Source organism: Polypterus senegalus, chromosome 9 (assembly GCF_016835505.1).
Source record: "Polypterus senegalus isolate Bchr_013 chromosome 9, ASM1683550v1, whole genome shotgun sequence".
Classification (NCBI taxonomy): Eukaryota; Metazoa; Chordata; class Cladistia; order Polypteriformes; family Polypteridae; genus Polypterus; species Polypterus senegalus.
The window spans coordinates 8,324,066-8,351,102 of NC_053162.1; the positions used below are offsets into that span (position 1 = coordinate 8,324,066).

A 27,037-nucleotide genomic window follows, 5' to 3' on the forward strand; every position below is an offset into this window, starting at 1 on the left:
GGAGGAATGGCAGAGGATCCCCAAATCCAGGTGTGAAAAACTTCTTGCATCTTTCCCAAGAAGACTCATGGCTGTATTAGCTCAAAAGGGGGCTTCTACTAAATACTGAGCAAAGGGTCTGAATACTTAGGACCAGGTGATATTTCAGTTTTTCTTTTTTAATAAATCTGCAACAATTTCAAAAATTTTTTTTTTTGTCTGTCAATATGGGGTGCTGTGTGTACATTAACGAGGGAAAGAATTAATTTAAATGATTTTAGCAAATGGCTGCAATATAACAAAGAGTGAAAAATTGATGGGGGTCTGAATACTTTCCGTACCCACTGTATGTAAGAGATGTTACAGTGGGGGACATCATGATTTTAGAGAGGCCTAGGTGGGGCCTGGCCAAAAAAAGGTTGGGAATCACTGATAAAAGGGGATATGGATAAATTTTGATCATACCTGTAGAAATGACAACAGGTTTTATGCATGGTCCCATCATTTCAGGGCACCATAATAGAAAGACTGCTATTTGTCCCCAGTTGGAAAGTTGGCTTTTTACCTAAACTCTTTAAATAAATAAATAAAGCACAAACACACATACTTAGGCCTGGACACACACCAGATGACTATAAACCAATAAAAATTAAAAAGAAAGAAAACTTCTGACTTGGTAGTCCCAGTCCCAGTGAGGCTCTTTCTATACAGGCATATTCCTGTTGGTACAAAGAAGTCCCAAGTTGTGTTTCTTGACAGACTTCTGCTGAAAATACTCACTGTTAGTATGTCAGAGAAATAATGTTTGGGACATAGCAATGGTAGGCATATTAAAGCGGAATGGCAGAAGGAATTCCATTTGAACATGAGCAAAACAGCCAACAGTCCACACAAAGTAAGACTGTGACACTATCTGCCAAGCACCATGCCTTCTTCAGCTTGCTAAGTAAATAAACTTGGTGTGATTCACCTTAAAACTGTACACTGCACACCATTATCTCAACTCAAATTTTCTAAAACAAGCACAGGACAATATCCAATGTGAGATTGATGCCATTAAGCACATGCCTTGCTGAAAGCAGCTGTTCCAGCACAGGATGGCAGGACGCCAGAGTCTTCCTATCAGTTTCAGGTGCATGTCATGACATTGATGTAATGCCAGTCTATGAGAGGGCACAAAGGGACACAAAACCAAGTCAGACAACAGTCATCAGTCAGTGTGCCTGGTGTGTGTGTGCCCTTGCGGTGGGCTGGCGCACTGCCCAAGATTTGTTCCTGCCTTGTGCCCTGTGTTGGCTGTGTTAGGATATAGCAAGATGGATGATGACTGACTGACTGAATGACTCAGACAACAGTTTAGCATTTAATGTAATATACCATTCTAAGCTCATCACCAAGCTCGGAGACCTGCATTTGCACACTTCACTGTCCAGATGGGTTGTGAACATCTTGACAGGCAGAACACCAGGTGGTTGGAGTGGGTAGCCACACTTCCATCATCTCTCACTCTCAACACAGGGGCTCCACGGGGCTGTGTTCCACATCCTCTGTTGTAACTCCCTCTATACATAGGACTGCATGGCTGCACGTGACTCTAACATCACTGTCAAGTTTGCGGATGACAAAGTTGTGGTAGGCCCAATCTTTAACAACAATGAGCAAGCATACCTAGATATAAAGTGGAAAGTCTGTCACAATGGTGTCAGGACAACAGCGTTCTCCTGAATGTTAGCAAGGCAAAGGAACCAAGTGTGCACTTTTGGGAGAAAACCACACAGGTACAACCACCCCCTCGGAGCTAACAGCACTCCGGTGAATAAAGTTACGCAATTTCAGATCCCTCATTTTCCACATCACAGAGGATTTGGCCCGATACAAAGAATACAGACATCTTGCCAATGGCATGACTATGTCTCTACCAGGTCAGAAGGCTCAGGAATTTTAGGCTGCCCTCCCAGAACTTCTTAAAGCATTTCTAAGGATTCACCATCAAAAGTATCCTGGCAGGAGGTATTACCATCTGGTTTGGAAACCACAAGGCTCTGCACTGAGTAGAACAGTCAGCTGAATAATCTTTGACTTCCAGAACATCTATATTAAGCAAAGTCCGAACAGGGGAAAAAATTATTAGCAATACCAGCCAGCCATCCTAATAACTAGCTATTCTCTGTGTGAAGGTCAGAAAACATCATCACTGCCTACAGTCGAGCGTCTGTCCAGGCCACCACCATCCTAAAGAAGGCCAGTGCCTAAAGTTACATGATGCCCTATTGCCAATTCTCTTAAGGCACTTTTCCACTGCATAGTACGGCACAGCACGGTTCAGTACAGCTCACCTTGGTTCGGCTCAGTTCGCTCGGTTTGCGTTTGACTGCAGTTTAGTACCGCTTTAGAGTGGGCGGGATTATTCACGTGTCGTTATAGTTGCGCCGCCTCTACTGCCGTGACACCGTGGAACTTTTACAACAACACGCAGACAACGACAACACTTTAGCTCGACGCGCAAGGGTAAGCATCTAAAAAAGCACATCACTAGCTAACTTTTATCACTGTTGCAAAGCATAAAATGAACTTAACTGCCAGTGTAACATTAAAATGCTGATTCTGTATATTACAGATCTTCCACATTTTGCAAAAAGTCAGCGCAACAGACCATCTGTTTGGACATTTAACCGTGCTTCAGAGTGGTGGGATGTGATTGTTCCCGGTTTTACAAACACTCAGTGGCTGGAGAACTTTCGAATGTCTGAAGAAACATTCATCCACTTATGCAACAAACTGCGTCCAGCGATGGAGAGACGGGACACAAACTTCCGCGTGTATAAAGAAAAGAATAGCCAGTGACGCAGTAATGACGATTTTCTCCGGCCAATCAGTGACCAGCAGTTTACCGCCACGTTTTGGTAACGGTTCGGCGCGCTTGGAACCTCAGCTGAGGTGGTACTAAAAAAAGGACCAGGTACCAGGTACTGTTCCCAGTGGAAAACATCCCCCAAAAGTGAGCTGAACTGAACCGTGTCTTGCCGTACTATGCAGTGGAAAAGCGCCATTATTTATAATTCTACATATTGATTTTTAATGTTTATTCTCTTTAATACTCTTCCAATGCATAGTCTTAGAGTTTAGGAACTACCGTGTTTCCCCAAAATTAAGACCTACTCTTAAAATAAGCCCTAGCATGATTTTCAGGCTGCTCTGTAATATTAGCCCTAGTCAAGATCATCAGCTGAAGCGTAAGGCGCCTAAGGCCAGGTTTATACTTCACGCGATGCGAACATCCATTAAATTCCGAGGACACCCTGCCACAATATCTCTGAAAAGGATGTTTAATGATTACATCCATCAATTCGGGGATGCGCCCATTCCTGCAGCATTGACACAAGACAGAAACAAAATCCCAGGGCGAGGAATCAGCGGTTCACAAGGTGAACACAAACTCACACACACCCACTGGTGTCATTGTAGCTTCACCAAATCCCCAAACCTTCATGTCTTTGGATGGAAAACTGAGCCCACTGTGAAAACATGCAAATTACAGACAGGGATCACAAGGGATGCGACTCCCTGTGAGACAGCAGCGCTACTGCTCTGCCATCCCATATGTGTAACTATTAACAGTATTCATTATTTAAATGAAGTTAACGATTTATCTGTAAAATGTAACATACATATTTTAATGCATTTCATCATGAAAGTGACATCAAGTATAAATCTAAGAATTCTAAATGTGCAGAGAGCTGGAAAATTATAAATATAATGTGTTCTGTGTGGCGATAACTGCCTGCCGCTGCTGTCAGGTCAGGAGGAAGCCCCAGAAATGCCTAATTGATTAACAACTGGGTCGGATTTAAGATGACTTTTACGATGGTCTACTTTAATGATAAAGTAAAGTAAACTACGAGGTTAAAGTGGACATTAAGTTTAAAGCAAAAATTTCCACTTTAATCACAAAACAGTGTCATTATTTTTTCTCAAATACGCCACCATTGTGATATTCTGTAGTGAAGGTACAAAAAAAAAAGAGACGGCACAGACAATGGTATGTGAGACTTTTAAAATGTATCGTGACATTACTTTGGGGAATATGTGACATTTGAATATAGAAGCAACATGAATACTTTTGTATGTCTGCATTTTCCTTTAGCACATCAAACCATTCGTTAAACATCGAAGCGCGCACATCGATCCTGTAGGATCCTCAAAGTGGCTGGAGTAGCAAGAAATTCAGGGTTTGAAAGGGGAGAGTTATGATGATATTCCAGAAGAAGATGACATGACTGTATTTGGATAAATGTATATTGTTGCACATGTTTAAATAGAAGATATCCCCTGAAAATAAGCCCTAGTGCATCTTTTGGAGCAAAAATTAATACAAGACCCGGTCTTATTTTCGGGGAAACACGGTAAGCATTTTGCCACATATCGTACTGTTTATATACTGTAATTGTATGCAACAAGTAAAATGTGATTTGATTTGAATCTGTCTAGTGAGCAAAAAGCATGTAAGGGACTCGCTTCAATAAACGGAGAACATGCAAGCTTGATACAGGACACCCTAGGTGGGGACAGAATGCTAAATCCTTTATATCGTTTTGCATTGCTAAGCAGGAGTAATTTGTTTATAGGCAAGTTACGTTAATGTTCTTGTTGCCAACACCCAAAATAAAATAGAAGGATGGGTGCAATATTCTTGCGACATAAAAAGGAGTATAATCCTAGCTGGCTCTGCATCAAAGACTACATTAGTTTCCCTTAAAGACAGGGTGATGCTTTCCAAACAACAAGCTCCAGATTACTAAGCAGTAAAAGTGTGTCCTGAATGAGAAGAAGAGGGCATTCAGATCTGGCAACAAAGAGACTCTGAGAGGCATACAGCGAGTGTTGAAGATAAAGCCGAGTGAAGGGAAGAACGCTTACAAAGCTAAAATATAAGACAAACACGCTCAGACAGCCACGATGGATTTTTGGAATGTACTAGGCATAATTATTGGGTTCGAGATCTAGAGCAGGATAAGGACAAGGCTACAGCTCTGAACCAGTTTTTAAATAGATATTGGAAGAAGGTGGCAGTGGGATGCACAGACTAGTACCACAACTACTACCAATTCAACTGGAATGGCCAGAGAAAGAGAGCACCTCTGACCATCAGTATGGGCTGTTCATAACTGACAGCCAAGTATGGAGACAACGGAGGAAAATACACACAGGAAAAACTGTGGGACCAGATGGAGTCCGTCCCTCAGGTACTTAAGGCCTGTGCCAATCAACTTCGTGGTGTCCTCTGTCACCTGTTCAGTCTGCCATTAAGGCTGCAAAAACGTAACTGTTGTGGAAAACATCCTGCATTGTTCCTGTTCCAAAGAAGGCAGTCGACTCTTCACCTAATAGCCACAAACCAGTGGCACTTAACTTCTCGCATCATGAAGACCTCGGAGTAGTTGACCACCAGGAGCTACTGCAGTTTGGCTATTAGACAAAGGCTGGACTGAAAGATGCAATTATCCATCTGCTCCACATTGCTTATTTTTAACCTGGACAAAGCTGGCAGCACTGTGAGGATGTTGTTTTCAGATTTGACTATTCAGAGAAACGTGAGATTGTTGTCGATTTGTTATGCCAGTAAACAAGATAAAGATATGCTGCATTTGTAGGGAAATAAACAGCAAAATAACCATATAAAACATGTTTCACTTCGCTCCATACGCAATTTAAAACAAACGGCCTTTTCAGGCCAATCAGGTTAAGTATTTTACTTTAAAAAACTGACCAAAGTGAACAGTCCGTATTATTACATCACAACTCAGACAATTTTGTTTAGTCCAGATTATCCAAGTGGGAAGTGCATTCAAATGGAATTGCTGATTTCGGCAACTCGGATTTACAGTCTCTCCAACAGAACGTGAATGCAGAACATGTTATGGGATGTGTCCTAAACCAGAGGTCTCTAACTCCGGTCCTGGAGGGCCACCATGGCTGCAGGTTTTCATCCTAAGCCTTTTCTTAATGAGTGACCTGTTTTTGCTGCTAATTAACTTCATTTGAACTTATTTTAATTGACTTGCTCTTGAAGACTCAGACCCCTTAATTGTTTCTTTTTCCTTAATTAGCAGCCAAACAATAGCGAGGTACAAAATGAGCCAAAACAACTGGTGTCCATCATACAATATCTGAAAATAAAGAAAGGTGAAGGTCTCAGGGATGTTGGTCCGCTCAGGTCCCCAAAACATTTTACCTGAGCTCTTACAAAAGAGAAAATCGACAATTTCAGAAATGTCTGCTAATGCGCCACGAGAGCAGCAACAAGCCACGAAATTAAAGAACGGGTTTAATTAACGACGAACTGGCACCTCATTACGTAACTGGATGGAGTGAAATTGGTTGGAGTTTGAGGCCCCGACTTAGTTGGTCTTCTGTTGGCTCCCTCACTTCACATTTCATTTCTGTTTGGGTGCCATTTAAAAAAAAAAGAAATGAAGCAATTCAGAGGAATGATGAAAAAATTCAGAGGAACGAATCTTAAAAAAAGCAATTCAATTAAATGTAATTCACAAGAAGTTAACTAGCAGCACAAGCAAAAGTACTCATTTAAAAAAAAAAAGGGTTAGAATGAAAACCTGCAGCCAAGGTGGTGCTCCAGGACCGGAGTTGGTGTCCCCTGTCCTAAACCCTCACGGGACTAGCAATACAACAGAAAATGAAAACAAAAACCGAGAACGGTTATGAATAAGGCTGCCCTAACACAAAGAACTTTCGGCCAACATATTATTCAGGATGCATTCACCTGCTGAGATACAGCACCATACGTCACCACAGGTCTATGGCAGCAGGTATATGCCAAACGCAAGACAGAACATTAGGACAATCTAGACAAGAACAGGTCATTCAGTCTAACAACGCTTAACAACCCCATCCACTTGAATCTTCCAAAATCAACATCAAGTCGAGTTTTGAATCTCCCTAAAGTCCTACTGTCTACCACACTACTTGGTCACTTGTTCCTTGTGTCTATGGTTCTCTGTGGGAAGAAGAACTTCTTAATGTTTGGGGTGAAATTTACCCTTAACAAGTTTCTACGTTCCTACCCTCACCTATGGTCATGAGCTATGGGTAGTGACCGAAAGAATGAGATCATGAATACAAGCGGCTGAAATGAGTTTTTCTCCACAGGGTGTCTGGGCTTTCCCTTAAAGATAAGGTGAGAGTAGAGTAGAGGAGTCAGATGAGGTGGCTCAGGCATCTGATCAGGATGCCTCCTGGACACCTCCCTGGTGAGGTGTTCCGGGCATGTCTAGCCGGGAGGAGGCCCCGGGGAAGCCCCAGGACACGCTGGAGGGACTATGTCTCTCGGCTGGCTTGGGAACGCCTTGGAATTCCCCCGGAACAGCTAGAAGAAGTGGCCGGGGAGAGGGAAGTCTGGGCATCTCTGCTCAAGCTGCTGCCCCCGCGACCCGATCTCGGATAAGCGGAAGACAATGAATGGATGAAGTTTCCAACTGTGTCCCCATTTTCTTGCTGAACTCATCTTACCGTCACTGTCTCGATCCACCGGACTAATGCCCCTCATAATTTTAAACACTTCAATCATGTCATCGCTTAATCTCTGCTTGTTTAAACTGGAAAGGCTCGGCCCTTTTAATATTTTCTGTTAACTTATCCCCTGTAGCCCTGAAATCGGCCTAGTCGCTCAACTCTGGACATTTTCTAGTGCTGCTGTGTCCTTTTTTGTATCCCAAAGACTCAAAATGCAGTACTCCAGACGAACACATTAGGGTGCTATATAACCTCACATTCTGTTAGCCTTTTTAATGGCTTCTGAACACACTCTGGAAGTTGACAGTGACGAATCCAATACGACTCCTAAATCATAAAGTATACTTTTAATTTGTGGACATCCCACTGTGTATTCAAACCTAACAACTGTACTTCCTACATTTAATACTTCACATTTATTGACATTAAATATCTGCCACAAATCTGCCCAAGCCTGTATGATGGCCAAGTCCCTCTGTGATGGTTCAACGGATTCTAGATTATCTGCCAATCCACCTATTTTAGCATCATCTCCAAACATGACCAGTTTCTTATTTATAATTTAATCCAAACCATTTATATATAAATATTAAAAATAGTGGCAGCCCCACACTGACCCCAGAGGGACACCAATGTAATGTGTGGTTCCTTAAACCATCACCCTCTACCTCCTGTGTGTTCTTCAAACTAAACCCTCAACTCCCACCTTTTTTAGTCTGATGCCCCATCTCCTGTGTGGAACCTTACCAAATGCTTTCTGAAAGTCAAGAATCTTTGTGTCATTTTTGATTCCTCCCTTTCTAATTCCGCCCACATAAATCACATTAAGAAACTCTCTTACTTTCACCTCTGTCACGTATCCCATGTTCGCTCCTTCTTCTCCTTTTCTAATGCGGAGAAACTTGTCCCTGCTTTTATCACATCCCGCATCGATTATTGTAACTCGCTGCTGGCAGGTGCCCCTTCTAATCTTATATCACAGAACCAAATTATTCAAAACTCGGCTGCAAGAGTCCTAACACGGACCAGCAGCAGCGAGCACATCACACCCATCCTGCTTCGCCTTCACTGGCTCCCTGTGTTTTACAGAATTGAATATAAAATCCTACTAATAACCTACAAAGTCTTAAACAACTTTGCGCCAAACTACATCAGTGACCTTCTCCATCTCTATGTGCCTGTCCGCCCACTAAGGTCCTCTGATTCTGGTAATCTTGTTGTGCCCCACAGTAATCTACACTCCAAGGGTGACAGCAGGGCCTTAAGCTGTATAGCGAGTGCCCAGACTCTGGAATGACCTACCGAAATGAATGAGATCAGCTGACTCCATGAATTCTTTTAAAAAACAACTCAAAATTCATCTGTTCAGGAAGGCTTTTAGCTCCACTTGACTTTAATAATAATAATAATAATAATTCTTTACATTTGTATAGCTCTTTTCTCACTACTCAAAGTGCTTAGCAATTGCAGGTTAAGGGCCTTGGCTCAAGGGGCCAACAGAGAAGAGTCCCTATTGGCATTTACGGGATTCGAACCAGCAACCTTCCGATTGCCAGTGCAGATCCCTAGCCTCAGAGCCACCACTCCGTCTTTATCACCCTTCTCTCAGTCACCTCTCTGTCAAGATGCTCATGTAACCTGCGTGTACTGTATGGGTGTGTTAGACCATCAATTATGTTGTCTGTTAGGTTTTATTTCTCTGAATTCACTATCGTAATCTTCTTTATTTATTTATTTGGTTTGTACAATGTTATATACTGTGTACCCTGACGTTCTCTTTTATATTCTGTAAGTGACTTGAGCATGGGAAAGGCGCTATATAAATAAAATGTATTATTATTATTATTATTATTAAGATAAATAATGTTGTATGTACCACTTTGATTGCATCCTTTTGTTGCTTGCTCGCAGAATTCCAGGATGTAGTAAAGCATGACTTCCCTTGTCTGAGCTAATGTGACTGCTAAGTAAAACTCCTGTCCTTGCCACGTGCTGCTCAATAATGAGACGCCCCTGCATGTTTGCTGACAGCAGTCTACAGGTTGGCACAAATCAATTTGATTCACTAACTAACCACACCCAACCCTAACAAAGAATGTTAAATAACCCCCAGTCTTAACCGTTAACTATTCGCACCTTTCGCATCTCACAAGTACTCACACAGTGTAATTTATGCACCAGTGTTAATATGGATATTTATATGCAAGCTTTAAAGATGGAATATAAAATATTGCAATTATTTTAAATTGTACGTTTTTAATGTAATTTAATACCATACTACCGAATAGTATGACGAAGTCTAGGACTAAGTGAAAATAAACCTGATCCACTTCTCCAGTCCTCATTCATCACCAGTCACACGTTCATCCACTGCAGGATTTGCACATGGATCACATTTCACTTCAGTCGTTCAGTGTTCTTTGTGGACAGAGTCATCGCCAGAACAACACCCCATCTTTATCATACATACGGCAGTACCTGCGTGGTGTGCCAAATGCACCGTATGGAACTTGCGACTGTGCATCTGCTCATAAAACCGGCTGGGGGCACACTGCAGGAAAACCACTGCAGCACTGTACTTGTAGTAAATCAAGCGGAGGAGAGATGGCGGATCCTGCCGGTAGGTTCAAGTAAAAGGATGCTGGACAAAGATAACAGATTGGAATACAAAATAAACCAGTGTGAGTAGTTATGGGTTAACTGTTTAAGGTACATGTTAACCATACTAACCTCTAACCTTAACTTCCATCCTACAACTGATGACATAGACCTGCCAGAGACGGATGGTGGTGGTGTAGCAAGTGGATGAGACTGAAGCATGTCAAGAAACAGTACTGGGTCTCCTTCACACCAACAGCCACCTTCTTCTGTCGGCTGCTCCTGTTAGAAAAAGATGATCCGCTGTTGCAACCCGTATCGCTTACTGTCCTCGTCACCTTGCTCTGTTACACCCATTATATCTTCATGTCCTCTCTCACCACATCCATAAACCTTCTCTTAGGCCTTCCTCTTTTCCTCTCCCCTGGCAGCTCTATCTTTAGTACCCTTCTCTCCATTATACCCCTCATCTCTCCTCTGCACATGTCCAAACCAACGCCTCTCTAACTCTGTCTCCCATCCGTCCAACCTGAGCGGACCCTCTAATGTCCTCATTTCTAATCCTGTCCATCCTCATCACACCCAATGCACAACTTAGCATCTTTACCTCTGCCACCTCCAGCTCTGTCTCCTGTGCCACCGTCTCCAATCCATATAACATAGCTGGTCTCACTACCGTCCTTCCCTTTCACTCTTGCGGATACCCATCATAAAATTCGCAGACGACACAACAACAGTGGGCCTCATCAGTAATGACGATGACTCCGCATACAGAGAGGAAGTTAATCAACTCATTGCCTGGTGTGGAAAAAAAAAAAAAAAACAACCTGGCACTGAATGTCAACAAAACAAAAGACATCATTGTTGACTTCAGGAGAAAGCACATGTCACACCAGCCACTTATAATCCATGGAAACAGTGTGGAGTCAGTGAGAAGCACCAAGTTTCTGGGAGTGCACATCACAGATGACCTGACATGGACCACAAATACCACTTTTCTTGTCAAGAGGGCACAACAGCGACTTCATTTTCTCCGAAGACTGAAAAGAGTAAAGCTCCTCTCTCCTGTCCTAACAACTTTCTACAGAGACACTATAGAAAGTATACTGACCAGCCGCATCTCAGTTTGGTATGATAGCTGCACTGCCGCTGAAGACAGTGGAGAAAATCATCGGGTCCTCACTCCCATCTGTTCAAGAATTACACTACTCGTGTTGCCAGAGCAGACCCATTAAGATCATAAAAGATCCTACACACCCGGTACGTGGGCTGTTTGAAGTTCTGCCCCCTGGAAAATGTTACCGCAGTATGCACTGCGGAACGACTAGATTTAACAGGAGCTGCTTCACCCAGGCCATCGGAATACTAAACTCTGTCAAATAACCTTTGACCTTTTGCTCTCTTACTTATTGTGCACTTTATTACCACAAATAAGTCTTAAGTTTACATAATATTGTACTATCGTACAATATTACATTGTATATATTATGTATAAATATTGTATCCATATACAGTAATCCCTCGCTATATCGCGCTTCGACTTTCGCAGCTTCACTCTATCGCGGATTTTAAATGTAAGCATATCTTAATATACACTCAGCAAAAAAAGAAACGTCCCTTTTTCAGGACTGTGTATTTCAACAATAATGTTTTAAAAATCCAAATAACTTTACAGATCTTCATTGTAAAGGGTTTAAACAATGTTTTCCATGCATGTTCAATTAACCATAATCGATTAATTAACATGCACCTGTGGAATGGTCGTTAAGACCTTCACAGCTTACAGAAAGTAGGCATTTAAGGTCACAGTTCTAAAAACGCAGGACACTAAAGAGACTTGTCTACCGACTGTGAAAGATGCCCAGGGTCCCTGCTCATCTGCGTGAACGTGTATTAGGCCTGCTGCAGGGAGGCATGAGGACTGCTGAATAAATTGCCATGTCCGCACTGTGAGACGCTTAAGACAGCACTACAGGGAGACAGGAAGGACAGCTGATCATCCTCGCAGTGGAAGACCACGTGTAACAACACCTGCACAGGATCGGTACATCTGAATATCACACCTGCGTGACAGGTACAGGATGGCCACAACAACTGCCCGAGTCACACCAGGAACACACAATCCCTCCATCAGTGCTCAGACTGTCCACAATAGGCTGAGAGAGGCTGGACTGAGGGCTTGTAGGCCTGTTGTAAGGCAGGTCCTTACCAGACATCACCAGCAACAACGCCGCCTATGGGCACAAACCCACCTTCACTGGACCAGACAGGAGTGGCAAAAAGTACTCTTAACTGATGAGTCACGGTTTTGTCTCACCAGGGGTGATGGACGGATTCGTGTTTATCGTTGAAGGAATGAGCGTTACACCGAGGCCTGTACCCTGGAGCGGGATCGATTTGGATCGATGGCTAGGGCCATTCCCCAGAAATGTCCAGAAACTTGCAGGTGCCTTGGTGGAAGAGTGGGGTAACATCTCACAGCAAGAACTGACAAATCTGGTCCAGTCCATGAGGAGGAGATGCACTGCAGTACTTCAAGCAGCTGGTGGCCACACCACATACTGACTGGTACTTTTGATTTTGAGCCTCCCTTCATTCAGGGACACATTGTGAAACATTTTTAGTTTATGTCTTATGGTGTTGACTATTTTAGTGTTCATACAAATATTTATACATTAAGTTTACTGAAAGTAAAAACAGTTGAATGTCAGAGGACGTTTCTTTTTTTGCTGAGTATATAATGCAAATTTTTCGCGGGTTTCTGCTTGGACAATGTGTCTTTTTACTTCCTGTACATGCTTCCTCAGTTGGTTTGCCCAGTTGATTTCATACAAGAGATGCTATTTGCGGATGGCTGAGAAGCTACCCAATCAGAGCACGCAGTTAAGTTCCTGAGTGCTGATTGGCTCAGCGACGGAGTGCCGAATTAGATTCGGCTGCGTTAACCAGCAAGTCTCGTCTCTTTTGTGCTCTTTTGTGTAGTATTATATATATATATATATATATATATATATATATATATATATATATATATATATATATATATATATATATATATATATATATATATATATATATATATATATATATAGTATATAACATAATTATAATTCCAAAAGCTAAACTTAAAAGAAGTGGTGAGGCGCCTTCTGCGTTATGCACCTAAAATCTGGAATAGCCTGCCAATAGGAATTCACCAGGCTGATACAGTAGAGCAGTTTAAAACACTGCTGAAAACACATTACTGTAACATGGCCTTTTTATAACTTCACTTTAACTTAATCCTGATACTCTGTATGTTCAATTCATCATAATAACTATTCATAGTGGCTCTAAAATCCATACTGACCCCTACTCTCTCTTCTGTTTTTTTTTCCGGTTTCTTTGTGGTGGCGGCCTGCGCCACCACCACCTACTCAAAGCATCCTGATGCACCAACATTGATGGACTGAAAGCCAGAAGTCTACGTGACCATCATCATCAGGTCCTTTCATGAAAACCCTAAATCCAAAGAGGACTGTTTGATTTATGTTAGGTAGAATGCCCAGAGGGGACTGGGTGGTCTCTTGGTCTGGAATCCTTGCAGATTTTATTTTTTTTATCCAGCCGTCTGGAGTTTTTTTTTTTTCTGTCCACCCTGGCCATCGGACCTTACTCTTATTCTATGTTAATTAATGTTGACTTATGTTTATTTTTTATTGTGTCTTCTATTTTTCTATTCATTTTGTAAAGCACTTTGAGCTACATTTTTTTGTATGAATATGTGCTATAGAAATAAATGTTGATTGATTGATTGATAGTCAAGCCCTCCGTTATGGCTCCAAAACGACCTGCTCCTGATACTGCTTCAGGGGCCGTGCCCAAGTGCCAATGGAAGATGCTAACGATTGCCAAAACGGTAAAAGTTTTGGATAAGATGAAGGAAGGGAAACGCTGTGTTTACATACATAATTTCAACGAATCTTGCCTAATATAAGAGAATACAAAGGATTTACGCTGTATAACTGAGCGCGAAATGTATATAAGAGTGTGGGAGAGTTTATAAGGGCTTAAAATATATAAAAATAAGCATATAAACATAATGGTTTTTTACTTTGCAAGTTTTCACCTTTCTGGAACGTAACCCCCGCGATAGGCGAGGGATGACTGTAGTGCAATAACACAATCACTGTGAAACGATATGCAATATTTTTCTTTCATATTATGTTTCACCCACTGGCTGGCTCACATTTAAATATATTGTTTGTATTTATTTTTTGTACTGTGCTGCCTTACACGGTCTTACCTACTTTCTGTGTGAGAAGTGAAATGTTTGTAATGTCTGTATGTTGTCTTGCGTGCACTTGTTTTTGAGTCTGGAGAAACGCAATTTCGTTCAGCTATGCATCCGTTGTTGTACTGTTGTATGGTATGAATGACAATAAAGTTCACTTACTTACTTATCTGTCACAAGTCACCCCTGACACTCTCCTCCACCCAGGGCCGTCCTAACAGCATTATAGGCCCCAGTGTAAAGCACTCAGCAAGTCACAACATACATAGATTAGCATGGGGCTCCTGCCCAGCGTGCCCATGCGTTAAGACAGCCCTGCCTCCATCCTTCACTTCTCTTCTCTTCCACAATCCCCATTACTCTGCACCAGTTGACCCCAAGCATTTAAACTCATCCACCTTTGGCAACTCTGCTTCCTGCATCATCTGCCTGCATAATAACTGACTGTAACTGCCAAGTCAGAAATACTCTGTTTTTTGACATGCTGGGGTATTTTGTTTTTTTTTTTTTGCATTGAGGGCTTGTTGTTTGTCATTATATATTTAAGTTTCTGTAAAAAAAAAAAAAGTCAATTAAGTTCGGGACAAATAAATACCAATCGCTGTTTATTTTAAGAATATAATGACACTCCGATCGCATCAAAACTCGCACTAAATAAACTTCAACAACAAACCCGACAACCCGAAGATAAGCGACGGTCGCTAGGGGGCACATCTTAGGGGTCCTCGGTCACTTAAATTACCACTGGCAGGTGTAAAAGGCGACGGAACGACACGACTTTAAGGAGATTTTCCACTTTCGTCCTGCTTGGTAACTCCAGCACATCCCGGCAAACAAACTTGAACAAGCTAAACCATCCCCCCCGTTCAAATCAGACATTTAATAATTAGAAAAAAATATGTAACAACCCTAAAAAAAGTGCTAAAACGAAAAGGACACGGGGCTACGCCATCATTTTAATTCCAGAGTAAACTCAAACTGTCATCGGTTAAACTGAAAGGACTTCTCTGGGGTTGAGCGTTTAAATCGAGCACACGTATGGAATCCGGCAGTTGTGCCAAATGTCACCGTTTTCAATCGCATTCTGCAAGGAAATTAAAACGACCGAAACACAGCGACCAATTTATTTACGTTTCAACGGAGTGACAACCCACTGTTTTGTTTTCTTTCTCTAGGTGTAAAGAGATCTCCTCGAGGCCACCTCACACCGCGGCGTTTTCCTGAACCCGATGGGCCGCCGCGAGAGTCTGCAGCCTCGGCTCCGCTGCCCTGACACAAGCCGGTAGACGTGGAAGAATGCGGGAGTGCGCATGCTACGTGTCAGCGTCGGGGAGAAGCGCAACAACACGACGCGAGCGGGAAGCCCGCCTGAAGAACACTTCACGCTCGGCCTTCGTACCTTTTTCTTTGCCGAAGCCAGCTTGCTTTGCCTTGTCTCGTCAGCCATCCTGCGGCGCGGCTCTGCTGTGCCCTGTCCTGTCCGGTCCGGGATGCGAGGCAGGATTCAGGAACACGTCACTAAAGAAGGATCGGCAAGGTGGCTGCCCTGCCCCCGCCAACCGGCTGCTCCTTCTCACGACGGCCTCCGAGTGGCGCTAGTGTGCGCCTTTACGGAAACCGCCATCCTGACGGAAGTTGAGCACACTGCCTTTTGTACGCGTTGATTGATTTATTTAGAAATTACACATGCATGTATATCAGTGACTGTTATTACTGAGTTATTGACTCGACCTCTTTTTTGTGGCCTGTGACATTTATTTATTTATTTATTTTTAATAAGAACTTTGCCCCAAGTCTGTGGTCTCCCTATTTCTCATTCCCTGAAAGAGTGGCATGGAAGATACTGCCCAGTTTGTAAGTTGATGGCTGAATTATTTAACTGCCAAGCCTGGTGACAGAAATGGACAGGATTAGAAATGACGACATTAGAGGGTCAGCTCAGGTTGGACAGTTGAGGGACTGAGAGGCGAGATTGTGCTGGTTTGGACATGTGCAGCTGAGAGATGAGGGTAGGGTTGCCACCCGTCCTTTAAAAATACGGAATCGTCCCGTATTTGAGAATGAAATTGTGCTTGGCCCCCAAGGGATGTGACCCCCGCTGCAGTATGCGTCCCTTATTTTTTTGTATTAAAAGTGGTAACCCTAGATGAGGGGTATACTGAGAGAAGGGTACTAAGGATAGAGCTGCCTGGGAAGAGGAAGGAAGGCCTGAGAGAAAGTTTATGGATGTGCTGAGAGAGGACATACAGGCAGGGACGTGCGGTTAGGGGAGGCAGTTCATGAACAGTTAAAAAAAAACTAATAATGATAACATAAAGTACATGTGTCCACTGGTCTATGCTATAAATTAGTTTTATGTATGATTCCATCCATCCATCCATTGTCTAACCCGCTGAATCCGAATACAGGGTCATGGGGGTCTGCTGGAGCCAATCCCAGCCAACACAGGGCACAAGGCAGGAACCAATCCAGGGCAGGGTGCCAACCCACCGCAGGACACACACAAACACACCCACACACCAATCACACACTAGGGCCAATTTAGAATCGCCAATCCACCTAACCTGTATGATTCCAGCAATTTTTATCATTTTTATAATCAAAATTGCTGAATTTGCACATTTCCTGATCAAATAGAGGAGAGAAACGCGAGGTGCTGCAGCGATGAGCCTCACCTCACCTCAGACCGCACTCTCCCTCACACACTGGGTTGATTGGCGCGGGCCTGTCGCTGTCTCTCTGTATGTCACCACTATACGGTTTGCAGACACATTTATTATACACCTGGACTTTCCACAATCTGGCTAATATCTTTAATGCAGTGTTTTTCAACTGGGGTTCCTGGGAACCCAAGGGTTCCGGCAAAAAAGTCCTAATGATATAGGACATACTGGTGGATAATTGCACAGGGTTCTGTGAGCAAGGTAACCATTCGCGCAGGGTTCCACTCCAGCAAAAAGGTTGAAAAACACTGCTTTAATGAATGTGTGTGACATATTTAGTCTTGCTGATCGGACATAAAACCGCAGCGAGAAGGCAGAAGGTGAGGCAGACAGTTCCGTGCCGCCCTGAAGGGGGCACATGTGAGCCCAATGGATGCTCGTTGCTGCTGTTCTTCTATGCAGAGGCACCAATAAGTTAGCGCCATCAGAAAGTGAAGTGCACCGCAGCGGGCCGTTTATTTTTATTTTTTGTTCCGACTGACTGCCAAAATGGAAGATTAAGACTTTTAAAACTAAAGGAAAATAAGGATGACTTTTACAAGAAAGTGACGAAGAATAGGCACAAGGTCTTCATATACAAATAAAGGTAAGACCATTGTTGGTTTTCGATTTTATAAAAAAAAAATGGGATCAGACAAAGAAAAAAAAACAATCAAATATTTAAAAAGTACATTTTGACCTTAAAAAAAATATTGTTTTGTTTTTCTTGGTATCCTTTTGTTGAACAGTCTGTATTAAAATTGATTAAAGCATCAGAATTAATAGCTTTTAAAAACAAATACAAATTTCAATTAATGTCAAATTTGAAATCCATTTTTTTTGTACACCACTCTATACTTTCATTTGTATTGAATGAGTGTGAATTGTGTAATTGCAACGGCAAATTAGAACACATGGAGGGTGAGGAGCAAATACGCTCTCTCTTGCTGCTATAAATGTAATGTCTTTTCTTAGCCAAGTATGAACCTTACCTGTTATTTGTGTGTAAAGAATGCTGATGAGATATGAAACATAACCAGTAGTCAATGTGCAGGCTGCCAATTGAATAGTGAATAAGCGACTCTTTTGGGTTCATATACAGTATTTGTAACTCTGACTCTGAAGGAGTCACCAGTCATGAATCTCACTGCACGTCACTGCTTCAGTACTGGCAGCAGAAATCGTCAACATACAGTCTGTGGCACCAGTGGCTGAGGACCCCTACTGTGCACCTTCATCACAGGTGCTCACCAAGAGAATATTTTCACTGTGTGGCTATCTGTGCAATGGACGTCACTGCAACATGAACAAACGTGTGTTCGTTTAAAGCTTAACAGCAACGTGCTCACACAGACTGGTCTCTTGGGTTGACATACGAGGTGTGGCAGAAAAGTAACGAGACTGATTTTGTATTTACCAAAGTTTTTATTTTTTTCAAACATCATTGTTATCCCCTTCAAAGTAGTTCCCTTGGGCAACTACACACCGATGGAGACGTTGTTCCCACTGTTGGTAGCAGCGCTGGAAGTCTTCAACCGGTATGGTCTTCAGCATGTCCGTTACACTCTTCTGGATGTTTTCTAAAGTCCCGAAATGACGTCCTTTGAGGACATTTTTCAGTTTAGGAAAAAGGAAAAAGTCACACGGACTGAGGTCAGGTGAATAAGGGGGCTGGGGAACCACAGGAATGGCTTCTGAGGTCAAAAATTCTGTTATGGAGAGGGCAGTGTGATATGGGGCGTTGTCATGATGGAGCATCCATTTGTCTGCAATGTCTGGTCTCACGCGAATGACCCTTTTCAAGGACATCTTTATAAAAACCTTGGTTGACAGTTTGTCCTGGAGGAACAAATTCTTTGTGGACGATTCCTCTTTTGTCAAAAAAACAAAACAGCATTGATTTGATCTTCGATTTGCTCATTTGAGCTTTCTTTAGTCGAGGAGAGTTTTCCAGTGCGCCACTCCTGACTTTGCCTCTTGGTCTCAGGATCGTATTCAAAAATCCATGATTCATCACATCAATCAATCAATCAACATTTATTTATATAGCACATATTCATACAAAAAAAATGTAGCTCAAAGTGCACCTGTCATCACACGACTAAAGAAATCTTGCTCACTAGCGATTCTGTCAAGAAGATCAAGACACTTGTTTTTTCGATTGTCCTTCTGCTCAATTGTGAGGTTTTTCGGCACCATTTTCGCACAGACCTTTCGCATGTGCAAATGTTCAGTCAAAATTTGATGAACCGTAAATCTGTTCAAATTTAATTGTTCACTCAACATTCTTAATGTTAAACGACGGTCTGATCTCACAAGAATGTTCACACGTTCGATGTTTTCATTGGTTTTCGAAGTTGAAGTCCTCCCTCAATGGTGTTCATCTTCAACGTGTTTTCTGCCTTCCAAAAATGATTTGTGCCAGCGAAAAACTTGAGCTCGTGATAAAGAATGTTCCCCATAGGCCTGTTTTAACTTTTCAAACGTCACACTTGCCGTTTAATGGCACAAAGTTGCTCAAAATTCCGCTGTTCCATTTTGCGTGACGCACAACCAAAAACACAACTTCGCTAATAGCAGTCACAAAAATCACGTAGTTAACGGAAGGAGTTGAAACTCGCACTGAGCTATGGGAGGGCACTGATACACGTGCTCTATCAAGGACAACAGCGCTGCGTTGCCAGATCGCTTGCAGTGTTGCCAGTCTCATTACTTTTCTGCCACACCTCGTATTTGATCCTGCCGACTACACTCATTAGGCCACTTAATTCATTTGATCATTGATAGTCCATCTGTGTTTAACGATATTATGAACTGTGAGTGTATTTTGTTGACTGAAACATAACTTACATTAAAATATGTGTAGGCCAGTATTTGTGGACTTGCAACAGAAAAAAAAAAACCTGAAATTGTACTAATATTGTAAAAAAGACAGAACTAAATAAAATAAAAACAAAAATTTGAAACACATAACTAAATAAAAATAAAAATTGTTGACTCCAATGAACACTAGAATGAAATAAAAATACATTTTACAAAACAAAATAAAAACTAAAACTACAATTAATATCATAACTGAAATATCACTGCAGTCACCACTTTATTAGGTACACCTGTTCAACTGCTTGTTAACACAAATATCTAATCAGCCAATCACATGGCATTAACTCAATGCATTTCAACATGTAGGCATCATCAAGACGACCTGCTGAGGTTCAAACCCAGCATCAGAATGGGGAAGAAAGGTGATTGACGTGACTTTGAACGTGGCATGGTTGTTGATGCCAAATGGGCTGCTCTGAGTATTTCAGAAACTGCTAATCTACTGGGATTTTCACATACAATTATCTCTAGGGTTTTACAGAGAATGGTCTGAAAAATGGAAAATATCTAGTGGGCAGCAATTCTCTGGGCAAAAATGTCTTATTGATGCCAGAGGTCAGAGGAGAATGGCCAGACTAGTTTGACCTGATAGAAAGGCAACAGGAACTCAAATAAGCACTCGTTGCAACGGAGGTGTGCAGAATGCACAACATGTCAAACCTTGAACCAGATGGGCTTCAGCAGCAGGAGACCACACCAGGTGCCACTCCTATCAGCTAATAGGCAACAGAGACTATAATTAGCACGGGCTCACCAAAATTGGACAATAGAAGATTGGAAGAACATTGCCTGGTCTGATGAGTCTCGATTTCTGCTGTGACATTTGGATGGTAGGGTCAGAATTTGGTGTCAACAACATGAAAGTATGGATCCATCCTGCCTTGTATCAACAGTTCAGCTGGTGGTGGTGGTGGTGGTGTAATGGTGTGGGGGATATTTTCTTGGTTCACTTTGGGGCCCTTTTGTTACCAATTGAACATTATTTAAATGCCACAGTCTACCTGAGTATTGCTGCTAACCATGTCTATCCTTTTATGACCGCAGTGTGTCCAACTTGTGATTTCGTGCTTCGGGAAGGATAACAAATTATGTTACAAAGGTCAAATCATCTCCAACTGGTTTCTCGAACAGGCCAAGGAGTTCACTGTGCTCAAATGGCCTCCACAGTCACCAGTTTTCAATTCAATAGAGCACATTTGGGATGTGGTGGATAGGGAGATTCACATCATGGAAGGGCAGCCAAGAAATCTGCAGCAAAAGCGTGATGCCATCATGCCAATATGGACCAAGATCCCTGTGGAATGTTTCCAGCACCTTGTTGAATTAGTGCCATGAAGAATTACGGCAGTTATGAAGGCAAAAGGGGATCCAACCCAGTACTTATAAGGTGTACCCGATAAAGTGGCCGATGAGTGTAAATGCAAGATCACATTGTCACACATGTACACATTGGGATCACCTTCAAGGATCAAAGTAGGTAAAGCCATAGCACTCCAGGGGGGCGCTCACACTCAGTTTCTTCTCTTTCACTCCTTCTAGACCTGGCACTATAAAGGGTGGGCCCTGCTTCCACGCATGATGGGGCTCCTGTGTTTCTTTTGCTACTTGCCTGTAACAATCTGTCTTGGGCTATAACAACCAACGTTTTCATTGTGCCACAGTGAGCCCAGGTTCCTTGTGAGCTCCCCCTGGCGGCACCCAACAGGGCTGAGGAAACGGACTCCATGTCCCATGATGCCCTGAGGGAATCCGGGGAACCATTTCCGTCCAGGGGAGCGGTCATCTAGCGTCCCGGGGGAGGCAGTGTCCTAAAAAGCCTGTTCTTCCTCCTCCTTTCTGTTCAGGGACGTCCTGGCCAGACTGAAACGCCGGCCGTCCACCATAGAGTGTAGTCTGCTTTCTCTTTCCTGAAATTGGCTGGTTGATATTAATGAAGAGATTGTTGTCCTGGAGGTCAAAATGTGCGTTTCTTCTCTGTAAGCGTCCCATCCTTATTGGGGATTAGACCTATGGTGGTGGTATCATCAACAGCTTTAATGATCGAGAAGCAGAGAAGTGGGCTCAGCACACGACCCGTGTAGTGCCTTTGTTCAGGGTCAATGTGGAGGATATGATGTCGGCAATCTGCACATGCGGAGGTCTGCCAGTTAGGACAAACAATGTACATTTATGGAGGCTGGCACTAAGTCCCAAGTTGAGGAATTTTGTGATTAGGTTTGATGGTACATCCCTTGGGTGTTTTATGCGCAGGAACTTAGGGGTGTTCTCTGGCTCTAACTTGAATTCTGAACCCCATGTGAACAAAGTGGCACAGTCATGTTTTTTTTTCACCAATCAGGAAATATTGCCAAGGTCAGGGTTTCGACATCATCTGAAGGCAATGAAATGATAATCCATGCTTTTATCACATTTTGTCATGTTGCAATGCCGTGTTTGCTACATTGAACAGCTCTTCTCTTGCTCTGCTCCAAGTGGTGCAGAACACTCCAGCTAGACATCTTACAAGATACAAACTTCATCTTCATATTTCTTCAATGTTAGCACCACTTCATTGACTTCCAGTTCAAAATAGAATTCATTTTCACAAATTTACTGATCACGTGTAAGGTGTTGAACGGTTCTGCTCCTGATTATGGTACAGAATTGCTGACACTGTATCAAACTTGTAAGACCCTCAAGGTTGTCAGACCAAGGCCTACTTGCTGTTCCAAAGTCAAGATTAAATACTAAAGGTGACAAAGCCTTTTCTGCAATGGCCCCCAGAATTTGGAACAGCTTACCGCGACACATTAGATCAGCCGAACCAGTAGCAATTTTTATTAAGACATTAATTTACATTTAATTTACTTCATTTACAATGAATTTATTGGGACATATAATAATATATAAAAATAATCTCTCAATTAAAATCCTCCACCTGCGTCCTTGACCCGATACCAACAAGGTTTTTCAAAGAAGTATCAGGCGTGCTAATTGATAATGTTCTTGACATAGTAAATTCGTCACTAGATACTGGGGTCTTCCCAGACTGTCTTAAGACTGCTGTAGTTAAACCCCTACTTAAGAAACATAATCTTGACCCCTCAGCTCTTGAAAATTTTAGACCCATCTCTAACCTGCCTTTCTTAAGTAAAGTTCTGGAGAAGGCAGTCATTATGCAGTTAAATGACCACCTAAATAAACATGCTATTCTTGATAAATTTCAGTCGGGTTTTAGAACAAATCACAGCACAGAAACTGCACTCGTTAAAGTAGTAAATGACTTGCGGGTAAATGCAGACAGAGGCCATTTATCTGTTCTCATCCTCTTAGATCTGAGTGCTGCATTTGACACCATTGATCACAACATTCTTAGAAATCGCCTTAGTCAATGGGTGGGCCTCTCTGGCAGGTCTTAAATTGGTTTGAATCCTACCTGGCAGGGAGAAAATTTTTTGTTAGTTGTGGGAATTACAACTCGAAGACACATGATATCCAATATGGTGTTCCACAAGGCTCTATCCTGGGTCCGCTGTTATTCTCAATCTACATGCTTCCGTTAGGTCAGATTATCTCAGGGCACAACGTGAGCTACCACAGCTATGCTGATGACACACAGCTGTACTTATCAATAGCACCTGATGACCCTGATTCTATTGATTCACTACAACAATGTCTGACTAGTATCTCAGAATGGATGAATAGTAATTTTCTCAAGTTAAATAAAGAAAACTGAAATTTTAGTGATCAGCAATAATGGATACAATGAGGCTATTAGAAATAAACTGGATACATTAGGATTAAAAGTCAAGGCGGAGGTAAAAAGCTTAGGGGTGATTGTTGACTGTAATCTGAATTTTAAATCACATATTAATCAGATCATTAGGACAGCATTTTTCACTTAAGAAACATAAGTAAAGTTAGACCTCTTATATCACTGAAAGATGCTGAGAAATTAGTTCACGCGTTTGTTTTCAGTCGACTAGATTACTGTAATGCACTCCTCTCAGGACTACCCAAAAAAGATATAAATCGTTTGCAACTAGTGCAGAATGCAGCTGCTAGAATCCTAACTAGGAAAAGAAAATCCGAACACATTACTCCAGTTTTGATGTCACTACACTGGTTACCTGTGTCATTCAGGATTGACTTTAAAATTCTGCTTATGGTTTATAAAGCCTTAAATAATCTCGCCCCATCTTATATATCGGAATGTCTGACACCTTATATTCCAAATCGTAACCTCAGATCCTCAAATGAGTGTCTCCTTAGAATTCCAAGAACAAAACTTAAAAGAAGTGGTGAGGCGGCCTTCTGCTGCTATGCACCTAAAATCTGGAATAGCCTGCCAATAGGAATTCGCCAGGCTGATACAGTAGAGCACTTTAAAACACTGCTGAAAACACATTACTTTAACATGGCCTTTTTATAACTTCATTTTAATCGTAATTTAACTTAATCCTGATACTCTATATGTTCAATCTCCTCAAAATAACTATTCATGGTGGCTCTAAAATCCGTACTGACCCCTACTCTCTTTTCTGTTTCTTTTTCCGGTTTCTTTGTGGTGGTGGCCTGCGCCACCTCCACCTACTCAAAGCTTCATGATGCTCCAACAATGATGGACGGATTAAAAGGCAGAAGTCTACGTGACCATCATCATCATCAAGCCCTTCCGTGAGAATCCTAAATCCAAAGAGGACTGTTTCATTTATGTTAGGTAGAATGCCCAGAGGGGACTGGGCGGTCTCATGGTCTGGAATCCCTACAGATTTTATTTTTTCTCCAGCCGTCTGGAGTTTTTTGTTTTTCTGTCCCCCCTGGCCATTGAACCTTACTCTTATTCGATGTTAATGTTGATTTATTTTGTTTTATAATTGTGTCTTTCATTTTTCTATTCTTTAATATGTAAAGCACTTTGAGCTACTGTTTGTATGAAAATGTGCTATAGAAATAAATGTTGTTGTTGTTGTTGTTGACATTTATTGGGACGGCTTAGCTATTAGTTAAACATGATGGACTGAATGGTCTCCTCCCATTTGTCAAATTTCTTATCTTTCTTATGTTTAAGTCTCATTTAAGAGCAAGGCCCAATTGCTCCACGGATGCTGTACAATGGCTGACACTGTGCTCTGAGCCCCAAAGATCATGCAAAAAGACAATTTCCTACAGGGGAATAACCAAGTATATCAAGTGAAAAAAAAAACAAATAAAAAAAACCCACTTTTGTATCGCATTGCAATCCTTAATGTACATGCTTCCTAATTTTTATCTGCTTTTATAATCTAATTTTATTTCTACTTATTTTCTTTGCTGGAGTTTTTTTATTTGTTCCAGATATTATTATTATTCACTTTATCATTATTTTTTGACCTTTTATATTTTACGCCTATTTTGTGTTTTCCACGTTTCACGTGGAGTACTTTGTGCTGCCCGGCTTGAAAAGTGCTATACAAATAAAGTAATCATAATTATTATTATTAAGTGTTAAATTCTGAACTGTAGTCTATAAACAGGACTCTGGCATAACAGTTTTTTATGTGTGTTCAAATATAACGTGAGGAGCACCTACTGTGGTAGCCATGTTTGTATGCCTGTCTGTCAGCATGAAACAACTCAGCCCTCAGTAAAGCAATTTTGTTGTAATTTGGCACACTTATTCTTCAAACAAATTTGTCGAGACTGTTGAATTTTCATTGAGATATCAGATTGCTCTGTACAAAGTTTTGAAATTTCAAAATATCCCAATGAAAAGCACTGGCAATGCTGCAAACTGATCTCTTCTAACACAGAGTGCATCATGGCTGAGAAAACTGATTATCGCAAGCAGACAAAAGGTTAGGGCAACATCCACATCGTCCCATTTAATTGTAACAAAAGTACAGCAGTGCAGTGACAAAAAACAAACACAATATGGCTCTTAATAGTCTCTTCTTAATAGCCGTAGTTTGTTATATCATTGTTACCAGAAGGGGTGGGGTCTTTTTACAGCCTTTTGGGCGGAGCTAGACATCCTCTTTGGACAGTACTTCGATGCTATGGGAGAAAGACAAGATACTGCTAGCATCAGTGTCTCCTCTCATCCCAGGATGGAACGGCTTACCTCAGTAGGGCCAGGAAGGTGCGCACACGTGACGTTGAGAATACATTTGTACAACCTCAACCATGGATAAGTTTACTGTTTCAATGTTACGTGCACAGCAGTAATAACAAGTGAAAATGTTGTACAGTCAACCCTCGTTTATCGCGGTTAATCCGTTCCAGACTCTGCCGCGATAAATGAATTTCCGCGAAGTAGGATTCATTATTTATGAATCGAATATTTTCGCAGTTAGAGCATAGAACACTTGTTTACGACCTTCTAAATACATTTTCTAACATTATTAGAGCCCTCTATACATGAAATAACATCCTTTAGTCAAATGTTTAAACTGTGGTCCATGACAAGAGAGAGATGACAGTTCCGTCTCACAATTAAAAGAATGCAAACATATCTTCCTCTTGAAAGGAGTGCGCGCATCAGGAGCAGAGAATGTCAGAGAGAGGGAGAGAGAGAAAAGCAAACAATCAAAAATCAATAGGGCTGTTTGGGCTTTTAAGTATGCGAGGCACCGCCGGACAAAGCAGCTGCAAGGAAGGCAGCAATGTGAAGGTAGTCTTTCAGCATTTTTTAGAGAAGCGTCCGTATCCTCTAAGCCATTGTGCGAACAGCCCCTCCGTCAGGAGCAGAGACAAGCAAACAGTCAAAAATCAATACGTGCTGTTTGGGCTTTCAAGTATCGAAAGCACCGCACGGAAGCATATCGTTATATCATTGAGGAGTTTTATTTAATATGTAATACGTGCTCTGATTGGGTAGCTTCTCAGCCATCTTGCAATAGCGTCCTTTGTATGAAATCAACTAGGCAAAGCAACTGAGGAAGCATGTACCATAAATTAAAAGACCCATTGTCCGCAGAAATCTGCAAACCAGCAAAAAATCTGTGATATATATTTAGATATGCTTACATTTAAAATCCGCGATGGAGTGAAGCCGCGAAAGTCAAAGCACGAAATACTGAGGGATCACTGTATATTTTTCTGTTTTTCAGCC

General features: G+C 41.9%; 1 protein-coding gene across 5 annotated transcripts in view; it reads right to left on the reverse strand.

Moving 5' to 3' along the window:
- Positions 1–15,960, reverse strand: part of golga2 (golgin A2) — a 123,289-nt gene extending 107,329 nt beyond the window's left edge. For 3 of the 5 annotated variants that reach the window (XM_039762678.1, XM_039762677.1, XM_039762674.1), the window contains exon 1: positions 15,780–15,960. In XM_039762678.1, the coding sequence (XP_039618612.1) occupies positions 15,780–15,827 (48 nt within the window). In that variant the 5' untranslated portion in view covers positions 15,828–15,960. The remainder of the gene's footprint in view (positions 1–15,779) is intronic. The other 2 variants (XM_039762679.1, XM_039762675.1) reach the window with 1 other exon arrangement.
- Positions 15,961–27,037: the final 11,077 nt, after the last annotated feature.